At 36.8% G+C, this 20,000-nt stretch overlaps 3 protein-coding genes across 4 annotated transcripts in view; all 3 read left to right on the top strand.

Annotated features, from left to right (window-relative positions):
* LOC107757593 (Kv channel-interacting protein 4-like) overlaps positions 1–1,298 on the top strand; it is a 9,300-nt gene extending 8,002 nt beyond the window's left edge. Inside the window, exons 7-8 of the mRNA XM_016575111.1 lie at positions 912–974; positions 1,053–1,298. Coding sequence (XP_016430597.1) covers positions 912–974; positions 1,053–1,100 — 111 coding nt within the window. The 3' untranslated portion in view covers positions 1,101–1,298. The remainder of the gene's footprint in view (positions 1–911; positions 975–1,052) is intronic.
* Positions 1,299–5,513: 4,215 nt separating this feature from the next.
* LOC107757592 (synaptopodin-2-like) lies at positions 5,514–10,717 on the top strand. Of its 2 annotated transcripts, none has more exons than XM_016575109.1 (2): positions 5,514–5,736; positions 7,653–10,717. In XM_016575109.1, exon 2 carries the CDS (start codon positions 7,918–7,920, stop codon positions 9,724–9,726), a length of 1,809 nt encoding a protein of 602 aa, XP_016430595.1. In that variant the 5' UTR covers positions 5,514–5,736; positions 7,653–7,917; the 3' UTR covers positions 9,727–10,717. The 2 variants fall into 2 exon arrangements, with proteins under 2 accessions (XP_016430595.1, XP_016430596.1); XM_016575110.1 differs by lacking the exon at positions 5,514–5,736 and adding an exon at positions 7,016–7,062.
* A 4,898-nt stretch (positions 10,718–15,615) lies between these two features.
* Positions 15,616–20,000, top strand: part of LOC107757573 (myozenin-2-like) — a 5,237-nt gene continuing 852 nt past the window's right edge. The window contains exons 1-4 of the mRNA XM_016575090.1: positions 15,616–15,794; positions 16,855–16,967; positions 18,516–18,709; positions 19,757–19,782. Coding sequence (XP_016430576.1) covers positions 16,883–16,967; positions 18,516–18,709; positions 19,757–19,782 — 305 coding nt within the window. The 5' untranslated portion in view covers positions 15,616–15,794; positions 16,855–16,882. The remainder of the gene's footprint in view (positions 15,795–16,854; positions 16,968–18,515; positions 18,710–19,756; positions 19,783–20,000) is intronic.

Raw genomic sequence — 20,000 nt, 5'->3', positions numbered from 1 at the left:
CTATCCATCCACGACTGAAAGAAGAGGCAGTGAGGCAACACGTCAGAATGTTCTTCCAAGTAATGCTTTTATGCACTGTTATAATGGGAAAATGTGTGCATTTTTGGAAAATATTTCCATGTGAGAATGTCCACAGGGTGGCGCTAGAAGCACTATGACTTTTAATACTTTTTGAACATGACAGTTAAAGGGAAAGTTCACCCCCCAAAAATTTACTTTCTGTCAATTACTAACCCTCATGTCATTACAAACCTGTATGACTTTCTTTCTTCTGTGGAGCATAAAAGAAGATATTCTGAGAAATGTTCTAACATTGGGAAAAACTGGTAACCAAAACTGTTTGAATAGAATGTTCATTTTTTAGCGCCGTAAATATCACACTGATTCTCATGCAAACCTATTGTATGTTCTCATAACACTTATATTGTGCATAGTTTATCTTGAAAACAGCAGCTTGAGCATTATAAAAGTTTTTACTTTCATGTCAGTTCTACGATTTTGTTAATCACCTAATATAAAATGTCATTTAGCTCTAATCAATCAAAGGCAATGGCAAGAAACACTCAAACTGCATTATGAGTTACTTAAATACTTTCATTTGGTAATTTTGGATTCAAATTGTAATTTAAAATCAAGGTTAAGGATTAGCGGTAATTTAAAAAACAACAACAACAACAATAGAACATTATATATTTTGGCGCCACCCAGTGGACATTTAATCTGGAAACTGAGACATAAAGTAGCAACAATTAAATCTGTTAATTATGCACATTTTTAATTAGATCAGGCCGGTTATGCATCAGACATATTAATTAAAATCGCTATCAAAAGTCAGTTTCATTATGCATTGCTAGATTACGCCTCACGATACATTAGAAACCATTTTAATCACCTTTTTTTTCTCCCCTAAGAAAATGGACATGAACCAGGACGGTGTAGTAACTATTGATGAATTCATTGACTGCTGCCAAAAAGTAAGGCTTGCTTTATCTTTATCGAAACCTAAAGCGGACATGCATAATAACACAGCTGTTGGTGCTTTTGTTTTGCAGGATGAGAATATAATGCAGTCTCTTAAGATTTTTGACAATGCTGTTTAGATGTTAGTCAGCACTTGGATGATTCTCACCGGATAACGCCAGCTTTCCTGCGCTGCTGCTCTGGACTGCTCCAGACTGTCTTTTGTGAACTGACCGCTGAATGTAGAACCTCGTTAGACGTTTGGGGCCGTTGTGTGATGCAAATGTAAGTGCAGTGGTAAAACAGCAACACATCATCAGTGTTACTGTATTCTAATTCTCATTTTTAGCACTGACCAGCTGTTTCTTACTCACTGTATCACACAGTTTATGTTTCACAGTTCAACCCTAAACACTCTTGGTTTACTTGGGTAGCTTTTTAGTATTTAATCCAATAGATAAATCATTTATGGTGGACTAGGATTATTTCTCAAGGTCACGCTAGAACCATGTTACTCAAGTGGACACCTGCTTTTTACACCTACACCAGATTTTTCAGCCAAAAACTTGTGATAAAGTATCATCTTTTTTGTTTGATTTGTATCATATATGATACAAAAGTGGTCTTTTAATTACATTTTATTTAGTAATGTATTCATTCAACACAACCAGCAACCGGTCTGTAATACTCGACAGTGGTGGGGAGACACTTTTTCTTTTTTTGGGGAAAAAACCCACAGTGTAGACACATTTTTGACATTTAAAAAAACTAAAAAAGTGAAAATAAATATTACATATGTATAAAAAAAGAAAAAGGGGTCTATCAAGATTTCAAAAGCTGCCGGAAGTAAGAATCTAGTTTGTATTTGACCATTTTAGGTCATTTTGATTGACCTAAAAATGTTGGTTATATATCAGAAAAATGAAAAATGTGCATGATGCACAGACACGCACAATGTTTTTCCACTAAAGCTGCTCTAATAATGCACAACGATGATACAATTTAGCTTCTTTCCACAACCCTCAAATATCATTTTGGTGCTATTTTCTGTTCTCTAAATGCATTATTTCTTTCAGTGTCTTTCCTTATTGTTTATATCCTTCAGCTAGCCGTTATCTGAAGATCAGATGCCACACATGACATTTCAGTAGTTAGAGAAAACTGTATAACTCTAGATTAGGATGTACAGTATGCTTGGACAATAGATGCAATAATAGGTCAATAATGAACATTTATTAATGCTAATTAGTGATTATATTGAATTCTGAATATATGTTTAACTAAATGACAGGTTAAATGTATTCTGCTGTTTTGTAGATTTTTTATGTCAATAATGTGGTAAGGGAATTAGGTCTTGAAAAAGCTCAATAATAAATATCAATTGGTATGAATATTTATTACCAAAAAGAGAAGAGATGCCTCCTCTCTCTCTCTCTCTCTGTAATTTTATGTGACTTTGTCGATATTTGAACAATGTAACTCTTGTCTCAGAGGAATTATAGTGGTCATTTGTAAAATGTAACTTTTAATACGGTTTATTATTGTTCATTGTAAGTGTTATAATGAAATAATAAATGCCATCTGCCTTGATTTAAGCAAATGTATAACATTTCTGTCAGACACAATTTCTTCTTTAAATTCAGCTCAGTTTTAGAAAGATTAGTCAGACTACAACACTGATTAAACCTCAGAAATCCATGTGACAGTTACTATATGATATGAAATGTATATTCCAACAATAAGAAGCAAGTATTAAAATATGAAGTAGTATAGAGAAAATGCATTCTCTTCTGCTCATCCAGGGTTGCATTTATTTGATCCAAAATACAGTAAAAACAGCAATATTCTGAAATATTATTTCAATTTCAAACAGCTGGTTTCTATGTGAATATCTATTAAACTGTAATTTATTTCTGTGATCAAAGCTGTATTTTCAGCATCATTACTCCAGAAAGTTTGTAATCTTTAGTAACATTCTAAATGTCTTTACTGTCACTTTTGATCAATTTAATGCATCCTTGTTGAATAAAAGTATTAATTTCTTTCCAAATAAATAAATGAACAAACAGATAAATATCTTACTGACTCCATACAGAAGCAAGTATTAAAATATGAAGTAGTATAGAGAAAATGCATTCTCTTCTGCTCATCCAGGGTTGCATTTATTTGATCCAAAATACAGTAAAAACAGCAATATTCTGAAATATTATTTCAATTTCAAACAGCTGGTTTCTATGTGAATATCTATTAAACTGTAATTTATTTCTGTGATCAAAGCTGTATTTTCAGCATCATTACTCCAGAAAGTTTGTAATCTTTAGTAACATTCTAAATGTCTTTACTGTCACTTTTGATCAATTTAATGCATCCTTGTTGAATAAACGTATTAATTTCTTTCCAAATAAACAAATGAACAAACAGATAAATATCTTACTGACTCCATACGTTTGATCTGTAGTGTATAATGTTACAGAAGCTTTCTACTTCAGATGTGAAAGTGGAAAAACTGGGCTGTTGCTCCACAACGTAAAACAGTGGTAAGAGATGATATGTGTATGCATGTGTTGACTCCTATCAGACTTTCACATATCAAAGACATTTTGTCCAGCTGAAATATTTATTTGATGAAGGTCAAGGGTCAGCCCAATAAAACAGCTTTTCTGTCAGAGATAAGAATGACAACACACTGTATGATAATTATTTCTGATGTGCCGTCACATTATCTGCATTTAGAGGCAATACACAAGCAATACTGCAACATAAAAGACAATGAGCACATGCATTTTACGCATATAGCAATTTGGACCGTACACTGGTCATATGAAGTAAAATCATCACTTGGGTGGTAATAAACTGTATATTTCCCCACCCCCATTCATATCTCTTTATCTCTGTCCATGCTTGTGTAATGAGACATAAATGGCAATGAGACTGTGTAAGGACCATCCGGAGGACAATATGGAAAAGAGCCACCGCACTGTTGTGTTTGGCTTCCAGGACACAAATGCTAGTTTAACATTTAGAGACAAACAGTGAATACCATTCCTTCTAGAGAGAGAGAGAGAGCAGGAGAGCTGGTGATGGCACTGCAGAATTCACTCCATTAGACTCACTGTGCCTCGGTGAATTTGTGCCATTTTGGAAATCACCAAATACACGTGTGCATGCCTAGGCCTGGAGCTTGAACACTCTTTTAGTCATGAACATTTTAGGGTTTTGTAGTTTAGACAACACAAAGTCAGTGTTTTTAATTTGCCGTGGATGGTTGGTTGAGCACTTCTGCAGTGCTGATGAAATATGTCGCAAATTTGACATAAACGCATCTGAAGTATTGCTGTTGATGATATATAAATATGAATTGTAATTATTTTATTGGATATTTTTTTATAATCATATTTGATAGATATTTTAGTTTTTCTGTTGTCTATCAGTAAGATGTGTGTCAAGAAGAACGTGTTAGATATTAACTGCATGTATATTTCACAGTGGGCTGAATTATATGGTTGCTCAGTAGATTTATTCAATAACAAAAAAGCCAGATAAAACTTTTCTGTGCAAGTTAAGTTTCTGAGTTCTACGGCTCACAAGATCCCAGAAACCATTTGATTCTCTTGTCTATATTAGGGCTGTGTTACAGCAGGTTGTGCTTATTTTCAGCACAACATTACTTCACGGTTAAGTGCCTGGAATAGCAAAGGATTTTGTGCCAAGAAATGCTTTAAATGCTTTTTATATCTTAGTTATTGTTCTCTGTACATATCCATTCATTGGCTCAATGCAGATGAGTGCATTCTAGAATTAAATGGATGCAAAAACTAAAACGTTTTTTTTTTATTTACATGCACTTTAATTGCAATGACATAAGCAAAACAAATGGTCTGTTATATATATATATATATATATATATATACACACACACACACACATATATATTTACATTCTAATTCTAAGAGAAAAAACCCCTGACCCTCTAACACTTGCACTCTCTATTCTATTTCTATTTTTACTACTTGTCTTTTTTTATTCTATCTACTTGTTTTCTTTTTATTTATTATATTAAAAAAACCTTGCTATGTGTACTGCGTTAGATTAACCGGGACTTGTCACAGCACTTACATATTATTGCCCTGTAGTTGGTTTTGATTGCTTATATTGTCCTCATTTGTAAGTCATTTTGGAAAAAAGCGTCTGCAAAATGACTAAATGTAAATATATATTCAAACAAATTCTCACTATAAACTAGTTGTTTATTAGCATGCATGTTGGCTGTTTATTACTACTTATAAAGCACATATTAATGCCTTATCCTGCATGATCATATTCACATACCTTAACTTAAAAACTACAATTAGGAGTTTATTGAGACAAGGTCAGACAGCCCCTCTGCAGCTTTCTATTTCCATTGTGGAGAAACAGAAAGTGTTATCAAGCATGCAAGTGTCGCTCTGATCACTTAAAAGCTGGTTCTGTCAGCGTGCTTTGACATGAGTCTGACAGTCCCACACTGAAGAGACTGGTACAGATCCTCCTCGAAGTACATCTGAACAAGACAGCAGAGTCAGGTGGACTGCAGCTCTTCCAGCACAGGCTCACACTAGAAGCCAGCAGGAACGTTGATTCCTTGGAAACTGAGGAAGCAAAAAAAGGCATAAGAAGAGGAGGAGAAGGAGGGAGAGGCGTGGGACCTCCTGTGTGTCAAGTGCACTTCAAGTCCAGGGTTTTGAGCAAACAGAGCGGTGGGGCACTGCCTCCTCGACGGGACCCAGCAGACACCAAGTAAGACAAAAACCTGCTCCAAATCTGTCCTTCAGCAGCTGTCTGTATCTGTCTCTGTCTCTGCTTTCTTTTTCTATCTAATGTTACCTTACAAAAGAAATGTAATAAACATCGGAATACTTTAAATACTTAATACATTATCTTACATATCCAATAGAGTGAATTTTAACAATATGTGACCCTGGAGCACAAGTCTTAAGTCGCTGGGGTATATTTGTAGCAATAGCCAACAATACATTGTATGGGTCAAAATTATAGATTTTTCTTTTATGCCAAAAATCATTAGGATATTAAGTAAAGATCATGTTCCATGAAGATATTTTGTAAATGTCCTACCGTAAATATATCAAAACTTAATTTTTGATTAGTAATATGCATTGCTAAGAACAACTTTAAAGACGATTTTCTCAATATTTTGATTTTTTTGCACCCTCAGATTATTGCACCAAATATTGTCCTATCCTAACAAACCATACATCAATGGAAAGCGTATTCATGCAGCTTTCAGATGATGTATAAATCTCAATTTTGAAAAATTGACACTTATGACTGGTTTTGTGGTCCAGGGTCACAAATGTGCTCACATATTGAAACTCAAGGATTTTTAGGTTTTGCTGTTGGGGCCAGTTACACAAACATAGCCAAATAAGTTTAACCAACTAGCAGTTAGCCGAGGGGAATTCAGTCTTACTTTTCAGATTCAAAAAAAGTTATGACTAAGAAAAGGAATTCGATGACTAACTTTTTAAGACTATAGTTTAAGTAGTTAATGCAACCGGCCCCTGCTGGTCTAATATGCAATTAGAAGCAATGGCATCTACATGTAAAAGGGCAATTAAAAGCACAAAGTGGCTTTAGATCAGTTTTGATTTTTCTCTTAAATTGCTCATCATTTGTCAATACTAGTAATGGTTTGGGAAGGATGAGGCAAGTCATATGCTAAAGCAGCATCAGAGAGATACTTCAATAAGAGTGTGTCCCTGCAGTAGTCCTCAGGCCACAGGTTTGATAGGCACCAGCATGTGTCAGTAGAGATTTGTCATACGATCCCTCAGTGAGAAGACCTGACTCGTTAAATAGTGGACCCCACCTCTCCTCTCTCTCTCTCTCTCTCTCTCTTTCCACCACAGAGCATGACACAGTTTGCACAGATACCCCCTTTAGGGGTTTTATGACGTCTCACAATGTTTGTTCACCTAAAAAGCTTTCAGTAAGTCAGGGTGCTTTGGACTAAGCTGACTGTTAGAAAGCCAAGTGTGAGCATTAGAATTAAAAAAAATTTTTTTTTTTTACAAAGTTAAAAGATAGATTGCCTGGATTTATAACGTAAGTGTGTGCTCATTTTCTAATAATTTGAGGGATGCTTATTTCTTATTTGAGAGCTGCATTTGAATACACTTAAATTTAGAAAATGAACAGTTGTATTCTGATAATAGCATTGGTGATTGAGTTGTGTGAGAAAATTGGATTTGGATGTAAATGATGCAGTTGGAATTGTTTTGATGCTGTCTGATTAATGAGGCAAGATTAGTTGACAATCTTAAATTAGTATATGGTTAAAGCTTTAATGAGTCAGCTAACAATGTTCTTCTGAGGCTTGTGTGATGATGTTTTGATGGATTTATTAAGATGTGCCGAGAAATTCAACACTATAAACTGATAAAAACTAAATGCCACTTCAATAAAAATGTCAAAATTGCTTAATAATACCTTATCTTTTAAAACAATAGCTGGTGTTTATTAATAATGTCAGAGGGAATGTATTAACCATGATTATTATGAGATGATAACACCATGATCCCATGTTGTTAATCTGGTCAATTTCTAAATAATTCCTCCAGTGTTTTGTGGAATTGCATTCTTCATATTTCTCATGCAATTTACTATATTTCCTTGTTCTATATTTACCTTCACAGGACTAAGATGGAGTGAGACAGCTGAAAAAAAAAGCCAACTCTTAAGTGTAAACATAACATAAAAAGAAGGGCGTGTTGATGTTCAAGAAGTGTCTAAAAAAGGTTCACATGGTATGGATTCTGAGTGACAGATTTCAGGACGGACTTCAGATTGCCACAAAAAATAGATTCTGAGAAGAATACGGCTCCTTCAGTGCTCAGAACCACGGTACTGCTTTGAGCAAAACAGAATTTCAAAGTACAGACCGAGTCAAACTTGGAAACAATGGAGCATCTTCCACAGACTAAAGGAAAGGGAGTCTTAATGTTTGCCAAGAGGCGTCAAAGGATGGATGAGCTTTCCGAGGAACAAGAGGGAATGAGACTAAAAGGCTCGCCAGTGCATGCACCTGTTAAGCCTCCTCCGCAGGAACAAAGTACACAAGCCCCTCAAGATATCTATGTAAGGCAACAACAAACATTTCAGCAACAGATGTTACCACAATCAGCAAACAGTATGAATGGTCACCAAGGTTCGGCCGTTCCCAGATCCCTCGTCTCCAACAGAACTGCGAAGCCCTTCACGGGTGGCCATAATCAAGGACAAAAAAGTTTTTCACCAGTCAAAGGCGTCTCAAGCCCAACACCTAAGAAACCTGAAAACATATTCAAGGTTCCCGTTCCAGTAAACACAACGCCACAGGTCTGGTCCCCCACCTCAGACATCATTGCTTCACGTGACGAACGTATCACCATACCTGCAATTAAAACAGGGATCCTGCCAGAAACTAAACGGAGAGGAGCAAACAAGACAGACTCGAAAGAGATGCCTCCGCTTCAGAAAAAAGGCAAGCAGAAGTCCTTAACAGAGTCTGTTGCAGAAGACGACTTTCTCAGTCTGGGTGCTGAAGCATGCAATTTCATGCAAGCTCCGAGGATCAAGCAGAAAAACCCTCCACCTGTCCTACCCAAACCTGTTATCAACCCAGCTCGCCCTCCTTGGTCCGCAGAGCGCTTTCAGAGTCCCCTTGCACCATCAAGTTCAGTTCCAGCTATGGGACACACCCAGGTGCATGCAGTACCCCAACAAAGCCCACCAAACCTCTACCAATCAGCCTGGACTCCAGAACCGAGTCATGCACAACACACACCAGCTTCACTGCGTGCTGGTCAGTCCAAAACGTCACGGATTAGCTCACAAAATGATGGTAACTCTGTTGCTTCCTGCCCACCTCAACACCTAAACACATACGTTCAGGCATCTAAATCATTTCCTAAAGGTTATTCATCAGATGCAGGTGCTTCTGAGGGGCTGAACCTTAAAGGAAAAGGAGCTGAACTGTTTGCTCGGAGACAGTCCCGTATGGACAAATTCGTGGTGGATGATGAGACCGTGCGAGCCAGCAAGGCCAGATCCTCCTCGCCGACGCTTTCAATGCCAAGCACCCGGAAACACTCTTCTAACGTCCGTGCCCGACCTCCTGTATCCTACAATCCTATTTTGTCTCCTTTTTATCCCCTTGCAGCGGTCAAACAACCCCCTCCTGCAACTAGTTCAAAGATGAAGCCTAAAGCAAACAAGGAGAAGACGAATCCGCCACCCAAGCATCTCAATGTTCTGGATGTCATGAAACATCAGCCTTACCAGCTGAATTCCTCGCTTTTCACCTACAACACAGAGTCTAAGCAGACTTCTGCTCAAACCCCTGCCAGTTTTCAACCCCAGTCCCTTGCTTGTGAGCCATTGGCAGCGCTCTCTCGCTCCCTAAATAGTTCGCAGTCAGTTAAGCAAAATCTGGTAAGTGTGTCTTACCCCTATGTCCCTCAGTCTGCATCAAATGAGGCCACCATTACTCCACAACAGTCACATGCCAAACAACTAACCATGCGCGATAGCTACAGAAACAAAGGCCTCTCAAATGCCTGCATGCCTTCTGCAAGCGCTGAAGTCAATGTCTGTGTAGGGTCCTCTTTACCCGTGAATAATGAATACGCTTCACGGTGTGCAATACCAGTGGCTCCAAGACCAAAGTTTTCGGCCAAAAAAACAAACACTGGAGGCAAGCAATGGAAACCAGTCATTATGCAGCGTTAACTGAGTTTTAAAGGGATTATGGCATGCTTTTTACATCATGTTTCTTGGGTAACACTTTAGATTAGGGAACACATATTCACGACTGACTAAGAGTCGTGTAGATGCCTCATTTGCTGCTTATTGATAGTAAGTAAGGTAGTTGTTGTAGTAGTTCTGTTTAGCTATGGGGGATCTAGACTGTGGTCATGCATTAATATGTGCTTTAAAAGTACTAATAAACAGCCAATATGCAAGTAACATGCATGCTGGTAAGCAACGAGTCAACAGCAAATAGTGTTCACTAATCTAAAGTGTTACTTGAGATTCACTTATAATGTTAGTAAAGTTTTTTTTGCACAAACAACAGTATATATGCAAAACGAGTTGTTTTGGCAGATTGAAAAAGTGCTGTTTTTGAACATTTTTATAGCGCTATCACCACTAATATATCAAAAGATCAAAGAAAAAGTGTTTCCTCATTCGTTCTAGATCAATGCACAAGATACGATTTCCATGCATTATATAAGAGTTCTACAATTTATACCATAAGTTAATTTCATTATTTCAGAATTATTTCAATGTGATATGTTTCCACATTAATGACAGTTATTTTGTGTGTTTTTTTTTAGAAAAAATCTGTTTGACATTTTCTGTTTTTTGTGTCAAGCAACACAACACATTCACTATATTATGCCAAGTGGGCCTGGATGATAAACTTGCGATTTTTGTCAGGCACATTGTCTAAGCAACAATTAAATAATTTGTGTTAAATGCATTAAATGCTAGAGTTTCAGATCAATATACTAGATCTCCCCTCGGATTGAGCCTCCTTTGCAATTCTGTCAGACCTCCAGATCAGTTGTTGTTAGTTGAGGAAAACCTTTCACAGATGGTTTAAAGACATAGTTATATTTTTTTCTTGTGGATATTCTCTTTTGGGCATTTCAAGTTAATCTAAAAATATAATTCAGAATACTTCATTCGTATTATGTGCTGTTCAGATACAGTGAACAAAGGAATAAACTGGAAACAAAGTAACTTTCGTTACTTATTTGAAAAAGTAACTCCGATATTCTCTTGTAAATTAAAAAGTAATGTGTTACTTCACTAGTTACTTGAAAAAAGTAATCTGATTACGTAACTCGCGTTACTTGTAATGCGTTACCCCCAACACTGACGACGGGTGTACAGAATACTCTTAGCATTTTAATTTGTACTCATTCAAATATCATTCTGAACTATGTTACTTCTGTTCTTCTTTCCTCTTGTCTTTTAGAAACTATTGCACTTCTCTTTAATAAATATTCCCATCAGCTCTGTCTCACTTCATGCTTTCTGTGCTCTCTTTTCTGTATTTTTCCTGCATTTTACCAATTGCACTTTCTTGTATTTCCATGTTACTAATGCTACTCTTTCTGCTTTCTCTCTGGTAAAGTTCAACAAAAACCAGTCCATACATGGAAAAATGCACTATATTTTCCATCAGTGTAATAAAAATACACCTTGGGTCAATACTACATAACACAGAAGACTTTAAACAAACTCAGATGATGAGATATCTTAATTTTTAAAAACAGTTCTGTCAGATTAGTTCTGTTCTTCTCAGATTGTTGATATACTCTTGCAGTGGGTTGTGGGCTGTGTTTCTCTTAACTCTGCACATAGCTCATTATATAAATAGCTCTTGCTCCACCATGTTTGAAACACACAAACCCTATTAAGACACCACTTCTGCTTAGAAATCTGATAGGTCTTACACTTCTGAACTAGTCAAGTGCCTTTAACCAGAGGTAAGTGCCGAAATATCCCCCAACTCAACTCCAAGCTGCTAGAAAAATCATGTTTTAATAACAACTCTTGAGGACAGCAGTATTGTCTGACAGAGGTGATAATTAGACACACAGGTTGCAACTTCTGAAGCAATCATTTGGAAACCTTCCCAAACTGAGAAACTTCTCCCGAACGTCTCTCTTATCAATGCCATTTTAGCAGGAGTCTAGCTTTCATGTCTCGGAGTTCGAAGAGTGCAACTGCTCCGAAAATTTTTTTGATCGTATCTAATTATAACCCAGAATTAATCCTGTGCCAACCAACCCTGACCTCCCCTGAACCAAAATTAGCAATGTCTCTAAATAGCATTTACAGGCATCGTCCAGAAGAGGGCAGTCTAAATTTTCATTTATTTGTGTGAAGTAAAAAGTATTGTGAGAAACACAACAGCCACAAGAGCTTCTTTGTGTTGCAAACTAAAACTTGTGATTATTTGCTTGTGAGACTGTTCAAAGTGTGCATGCTTATCTTTCTTTCTCTGTGTAGGGATTCAGCAGGAGCCGCTCCTTGTCTTTCCCTCAGAGACTGTCCGCTGTGTCTCCCGCTTCTCCTGTGTCCACCCCAGGTGTCCTTTCAACACGTGAATCACTGAGCAGGCAATATTCGTGGGTGGAACAGCCCTCCGAGGCGGTTTCTCAAAGCTCCTTTGGTCCTGAAGAGTCCAAAATCTCTGCTACTCATAGAAAATCACTACCAGAAACGGCAGCAGAATGGAAGCAAAGAGTGTTGTACGAGTCTTCCGGTGGCCCTCAAGAGATGGGGCCCGTAATAGCTGTTACATCCCCTGCCAACAGCTTTACTTCAGCGCTTTTCCATACTTCACAGCCTCCGGTGACCAGCGAAAGGTACAGCAGGGGTAGTTCTCTGCCTCATCATATCACACTTCACACAAACTTTCCACAGTCGCAAAGAGTCAGTTGGAAACTTAAATCAAATTAGTATTTTGATTGATCAAATTAAGTCATAGTGTGTGTGTGTGTGTGTGTGTGTGTGTGTGTACATATGCGCACACCGAAAGTTTGGGATCAGTAGGATGTTTCTTAAAGTCGCTTATGCTCATCAAGGCTGCATTTATTTAATAAAAATACAGAAAAAATACAGTAAAATGTGAAATATTATTATAGATTTAAACTGTTTTTTTATTGTTGGCTATTGCTACAAATATACCCCAGCGACTTAACACTGCTTTTGTGCTCCGGGGTCACAAATGCTGATTTATTATCAGTATTGAAAAGAGTTTTTGCTGCTTCCTATTTCATGATTCTTTGATGAATAAAAAGTTAAAAAGAAACATAAAGGGGCTTTGTACATAAGCCTCACTGCCAACAGCCACAGCAATTTTCCAGTCAAGTTTATTTGTCTGTGAATGCCGATTAAAAACAAGATGAAAGGAATCGTTCACCCTTAACATGAAAAATCTTTCGTTTTCCACTCCAGTTGCTGTGAAGCTCCAAGAGGCCGAAAATAACCTTAAAAAATAAAATTTTTAAGCACTGAATGACAGAAGACACCAGATTTAACAAAAATAGCACTTTAGGGAAACTGAGCATTACTTGTATAGATATTTTAACGCTAGACTCGCTATATACATGTGTGTACATATTCAGTCAAATCTGGACTGAGTGGGTGTGGAATGAAACTCTGATGAAGAATGAAGTTTACAGTATGTTGTTGGCCTAACATTCTAGCATTTTAATTAAGTTTACTTATTTTAATATATCTTAATATTATTAAATAACTTTTAGCAGACCCCTTGAAAGTTTGCTGAGGCCCTCTTGTTGAGAACCGATTATTAATGAAAAAGCGCTCATTATAGTGTATTTATACAGTATTATTATATTCATACACATTACACATTCTACACTACCTGAGCACAATTAGTTTTTCTTTGGTGGAGTAGATTAGTTGTATTTGTGTAACCGTGAACAATTAATCTATTTAGTTGTGACAAACGCAGTCAGTATGCAACAGTGATTACTCTGAACTACTGTGATTTAGATCACTCCCGAACAACATGTTTCAATAAATCATTATTATTTTTAAACTTATCAGAAATGATGGAAGTGTGATCTTTTCACTGTGTTGCCTTTGAGTCTCTGATTATGTTTTTATCTCTGATAGTGTGACTTGATCATTATGTTTCTGGACTCTCACTTGATAGTTCATCTTAATATTGTATTGCTGTTTGTGGCGTTCTCAGTCACACGATTCTTTATTGTTCAATGTGTAAATGTTTATTTCTTTACCGTGTAAGTCAATGTGTGAATCGATCTAATCTAATACTAACTCTAGACACATCACAGATTATTATTTCTATCTGAATGAACCTCAGCACCCAGCATACACATTCTATATTTTAGAAAGCTTGATAATCCTTTTGAAATCCAAACCACAAACAATCTGAAAGTCTCTCATCTATCATAACATTCATCAAGCTGTTCCCTAAAGAGAGTTTTATTAATGCATGATGACTGAAAAATCTGTCACTGTTGTATATACCAATGTTTACTATAGTATACTACCATTTGATTCTATCAGATCTTTTTAAAAACAATAAATCTGCAAAATGGATTATTTAGATTTTCTCCTGGAGCAGACAAGGATCTCATCAGGATGATGTGTTATGTAACGAGACATTTCCCATACTTGTGTACGGAAAGAGAAATAGTGGGGTTTAAGCCTTAAAGGTCCCATATTGTCAAAACTGAAATTTCCTGGCTTTTTTCATGATAACTGAGGTCTAGGTGCTATGTAACTACCATATAAGTTTCAAAACTGTCAGTCCACAGTAAAATGCACACAGCCTGCTTAAAGTTCTTGTGATTTTTCACTAACCGTTGTGACTTCCGTAAAAAGTTGACGTCAGAACTACACAGTCACCGTCATCAGTCACCACCCCGAGCACCGCCCACCGTCCCACTCTCCTTTAGCCAAACCCCCAGACAACATCTGTCCATGCCATTGCTGAGCAACAACAACACGGATACATGTCGAAAAGGTTAACTTTAACCACGAAACCAGATCGGCTGGCCTGTAACATTATACTTTCACTCAAAGGATGGACGATCTGACAGGATTGTTACTATGAGGTGGATCACATCTAACGTGTATAGTAAAGACAAACTCACCGTGTCTATCTAGTCATGATGAAGATGTATATACATTTCAACTTCAGCAGGCAAATATTTTTACGGCTACATTATTGTTCCAGCCACAATAAATCACAACAATGTATATACAATTACAAATGATTATATATAAATCATCAGTTTGTTGTTTTACACACATGCACACAAGACATTATTTCATACACGACATAATCGTGAGATGCAAGAAACATAGACATATGGCAAGAAATCTGTAGACGCGCCCATAACAACAAAAGACAATACTTTATTGAACCTTTTCTGATAAGAAGTGTGCACTGCAAACGCGAGCATTTTTGACGATCGTTTCTGTCCAGTCTGCTCGTTTTATCGCATTTAACCACAGCTGTCGTCGTTTTTTGTCTGGCAGTGGCAGCAGATATGCGATCAAATTTCTAATTTGAGGCTGTATTACGTCGATTCTGGCACCCAACATCACAACAAGATGATATTTTAAGCTCCTTATGTAGCCGAACCTGCGCTGGTTTGAATGGGCCGCCTCCAGTTTCCCCTTTGTTTTGCTGCCTCCAGCTAGCGCTGTGACGTCGGCTGACCCTAGTTACCTGTGGTTGGCCTGGCCGTGCGTCACTCAGAAAACAACAGGCCAATCAGAAGAGAGGCTCATGAATATTAATTAGACAGGCCAAAGTCGACCTGTTCTCAGCAGAGCTCCTGAGAGAGGAGCTGTAAAAATATATTGAGATGGTTTTTGGTACTTATACCGCAAATATATATTCTTAAGGACATCAAAACCTAAAATAAAACTCCAGAAAGGTGTACAATATGTGACCTTTAAATGACCCAGCCTGTGAAGCGTACAATTGCACACACAAAGTACTCGCTCTCAGACTTTGCACACTTTATTCTCATGCATACAGACAGTTCTCCCTCCCTCCCCCCTCCGTACCATCTTATAGCATTGTGAGAGGTTTGAGAGCTGAACACAGCTAAAATTAGCCTATTGATGTAAGCCGGTGTTCCACTAACACCCGCACACACCCCAGTGCAAGTCAATAAGAGTGCGAGACAAGGACAAATCAGGCCGGATCGATCTACCTAAAGTAACCTCTTCCTCTGTACAGGTAGAACTCAAGACACACGCCGATCTAACAGGTAAGACCACGGCCTTCCTTGAGAGACTGAGTGCAGTGTGGGCATAAAGATAACGATAACAATGTTGGGGGTTGTGGACACTTAAACTGCGATAACAAAACCTAGATACACAGAGATGTGTTTTAGATCGCATGATGGATAAATGTGCACATGATAATGGAAAGATGACTAAAACAGAAGCCCTAACAAAAGAACATTAAACTGAAAATGATAGTTTAGGAATCTCTTTCTGATCTGATTTTTTTTTATTGTGACAGCAATACAAGTAGATACTGATAATATTGTGTTACCATTAAAAAACTAGAATACCAGTTTATCTACACAAGCATTGCTAGCAATGTTACCAAACAAGAGAATTCAGAGATCGACCTTTTTGAATTTTTCAATGAGAGCAGCTAGTTAAGGATGGAATGGCAAGGCCGTGTGAATTGTGCAAAGAAAGTTTCTTTTGGCTTTGATCAGCCTCAGTAACCCAATCTACACCCTGGACAAAATGTTCTGTCACCAGCTCATGCTTCATGACATATGTGACCCCGGAGCACAAAAGCAGTGTTAAGTCGCTGGGGTATATTTGTAGCAATAGCCAACAATACATTGTATGGGTCAAAATTATACATTTTTCTTTTATGCCAAAAATCATTAGGATATTAAGTAAAGATCATGTTCCATGAAGATATTTTGTAAATGTCCTACCGTAAATATATCAAAACTTAATTTTTGATCAGTAATATGCATTGCTAAGAACTTCATTTGAACAACTTTAAAGATGATTTTCTCAATATTTAGATTTTTTTGCACCCTCAGATTCCAGATTTTCAAATAGTTGTATCTCAGCCAAATATTGTCCTATCATAACAAACCATACATCAAAGGAAAGCTATTTATTCAGCTTTCATGTGATGCATAAATCTCAATTTTGAAAAATTGACACTTAAGACTAGTTTTGTGGTTCAGGGTCACTTATGTATCCTTATTTTATAACTCTCATTATCTCACATGATCCTATAAATTGACTTTCGATCGTTCTACTACAAGTATCTGTGTCCTTTATGTATTGCAGCACTACTGGGATTCTCATTTAACCCAACATGTCACAGTTCAGCAGTCTTTCAGTGCGTGAGAGGACGAAGCAGGCAGCTGCTCTTTGCTATGAGGTCCATGGTGGTGCCAACGGTATAACCTTCTGCCAAAACCTGCTCTCACATCAGCACTGAATGATTACAGAGAGAAACGCCAGCGTTTAGAACGTGGTTCAGGGCCACAGCCTCGTTCTAGCCATAAATAATCTGGCGTGGATGTTCGTCTGCCTGTAGCGGTGGATTCACTCTGTTATTGTCACAGGCTATTTCTGCAGAGGCTAAAGGACAGCTGTGCTGGAGCCGAAATGAGAACAGAATAAAGATCATGGAGAACAAGAGAGCTTCTCCTGTTTAAACAAGCACTGAACCCTTTTAGATTAAGTACAGTTTTAAACGCTTTAAGTAACAATTTATATTGAGACATCGAGTAAACATTAATGACGCCAAAAATGAACGCTTTCTATTCTAAATATCAAGTTATGTTTGGAATCTGGTCTTGGAAACGTACAGAATAACGTCATGGGCATAGCTGAAAAGCTCCTGCAGCAATAGCGTGACATGCACCCTTTAATAAAACATTCATAACCATCATATTTAACCTTTTAATAATGAATTCACCAGTTTCTATTAAGGTTGAATGATTTGTCATGTGACCTTTCATAGAATGTGTGTCTAACACAGGAATCCAGACTATAAACTTTTGTACTTTTGGTTTCTTTATGATATGATATGTTGTGTGAATAAATTAAATTACTGTATGTGTTCAAATATGAATCATATGAAGCATCAATAAAAGTTTACTTCATAATAACTTTCATACCACTCACTGTAATAATATTATATATATCTTACAAGGAAGAAAACAAGAGCATGAATTAATTAAGATCTATTTTAAATTTGTCCTTCAATACAAATACATTGTTTCTGTTCTTGCACTCCGACACAGATATATCATCACCGAGTGGCATAAGAACAGCCATATTCCACCTGAACAATACATAACATCTCATGACTGTACACCTGTAAAATAGCATGTGTGCATATTCATAACACTGTCTATTTTCTCTATATTTTGCACATAACTTCTCAAAACATTTGCACATTCATAATTCCGTCTATTTTCTCTAGGCTATATTTTTTTATCATCATATAGCTATTATTTTGTTTTAATTTATTGTCTATTCTCTTTATTATTAGTGTTATATTTCATTTTATTACCTTAAATTATATGTATATCTGCACTTTGTCTGTACTTGTTTCCACTGGAAGCTCCTGACACCAAGACGAATTCCTTGTGTGTGTATGTGTGTGTGTATGTATGTATGTGTGTGTGTGTCTGTATGTGAGAGTGTGTGTGTGTGTGTGTGTGTGTGTATGTGTATAAACACAGCTCTTTCTGATTCTGACATTTAAAACACATTTTGAGGTCTAGAAGCGATTGGTACAGTAAAAAGTGCTCAAATTTTTGGATTTCGATAGGACAATATGTATATATATATTGTCCCACATAAAACTTTTAAATATATAGGAGCCATGTATTTTATCATGTATTATTAAGTTATTATAAAGCATTATCCAAGGTTTTATAAATGGCTCTGTTGAATTATTCTGTAATAACACAAATGGTGTGGTATTAATGCAGGTGTTACGATGGACCTAGGAAAGAAACTTTCCACTCCAAAAGACATCATGCTGGAGGAACTCTCTCTCCTCTCAAACCGAGGGTCGCGCCTTTTTAAGATGCGACGGCGGAGATCAGAGAAATACACGTTTGAAAGCATTCAGAATGAAGCCAATGCCATGTTTAATGTAAGTAGCATCTACACAGATACACTGGCTTGAGCATACATATTGTGCATAACAAACCATGATATGGCAGCACAAAAGATGCAAATCAATGCAATACATATTGTGGCGCTGATAATACCAATAATATCTAACCTTTCTTCTGACGTGATAAAGGCTCAGATATCTGATTTGATGTTGAACTTGACACTTAACCACTGACGCTGAGCCTAGTAAGACTAAACTGTTATATAATTGTGATTTGCTCGTTTGAACTACTGTACGTGTGGTTACTTTGTAAAGCAAGCATGTGCTCAGCTGAATGAATGAATGGCAGCCACACATGGATGATAGCACATGCCACGTGCCTGTGTCCTTCTGAATGTTCCTTCTTTAGGATCCTACTTCATTTATCACTGTTCAAGTGTGTGTGTCTCTCTCTGTATAGAAACTAATTTCAATAAGAAATTGCTGTTGCACTTTATTTTACACTACGTGCACTAACAGTGTAAGAGAGTACTGATAACATAAGGTAACTACATGGGGTAGGGTTATGTTTAGGGGTAGGCTTAGGGTTAGTACCTAATTACTATAATAAGTACATTGTATGTGCAAGCAGAGCGGGACTGAAAAAAAAAGTGTGTTACACTTTATTTGAAGGTGTCCTTGTTACAATGTAACTATACATTTAAGTACTGAGTAATATTAATTAACTACATGTACTTACTATTGTGATAACAATTAATTAGGCATAATTACATGCAAGTAACCCTAAACCAAACCCTCATCCTAACCATAAGTACATGTAGTTACTTAATAGTTCTTAAATGTAAAATTACACTGTAACAAGGACACCTTAAAATAAAGTGTAACCGAATACGGTTACATTTAGTTTCATTTTAATTTGAGAAAAATCAAATATAATGTTCTTTAAGGTCATGTTGGTTTATTTTAAAGCTATCATACAGTATTTATCATCAAATATAGTTTAATGATAGTTAACATAGTTATTTTTTTATGCGTGGTACACTGTTGAACATAATAAAGTTGTTCAAGTGGATTTATTCAGTCCAGTAATAATGTATCTGCACAACACAGCACCATCCTGAGGAGATAAACAGGAGGTGCAAGTCTCAATATCCATATATCCAATAATTCATATCTGACAAACGTGTTAAAACTCAGGGTGTTTTTTCAAACTTTTTTTTTTAGAATATATAGCCTATATATGCAGTCAAACCAAACTGTATTCAGTCACCTTCAACATTTCTCACATTATCACAGTTTATTCGCTATAGTTTAGAAAATGGTAATAAAATATGACAACACACACACACACACA

The sequence above is a fragment of the Sinocyclocheilus rhinocerous genome, unplaced genomic scaffold, assembly GCF_001515625.1.
Source record: "Sinocyclocheilus rhinocerous isolate Xijiao unplaced genomic scaffold, SAMN03320098_v1.1 scaffold323, whole genome shotgun sequence".
NCBI classification, from domain to species: Eukaryota; Metazoa; Chordata; class Actinopteri; order Cypriniformes; family Cyprinidae; genus Sinocyclocheilus; species Sinocyclocheilus rhinocerous.
Note: the sequence above shows the minus strand (reverse complement) of the source record. Positions and strands in the feature narration are given on the sequence as shown.

Coding starts and splice junctions, on each gene's coding strand:
- LOC107757592 (XM_016575109.1), top strand. CDS start 7,918: ATGGAGCATCTTCCACAGACTAAAGGAAAGGGAGTCTTAATGTTTGCC.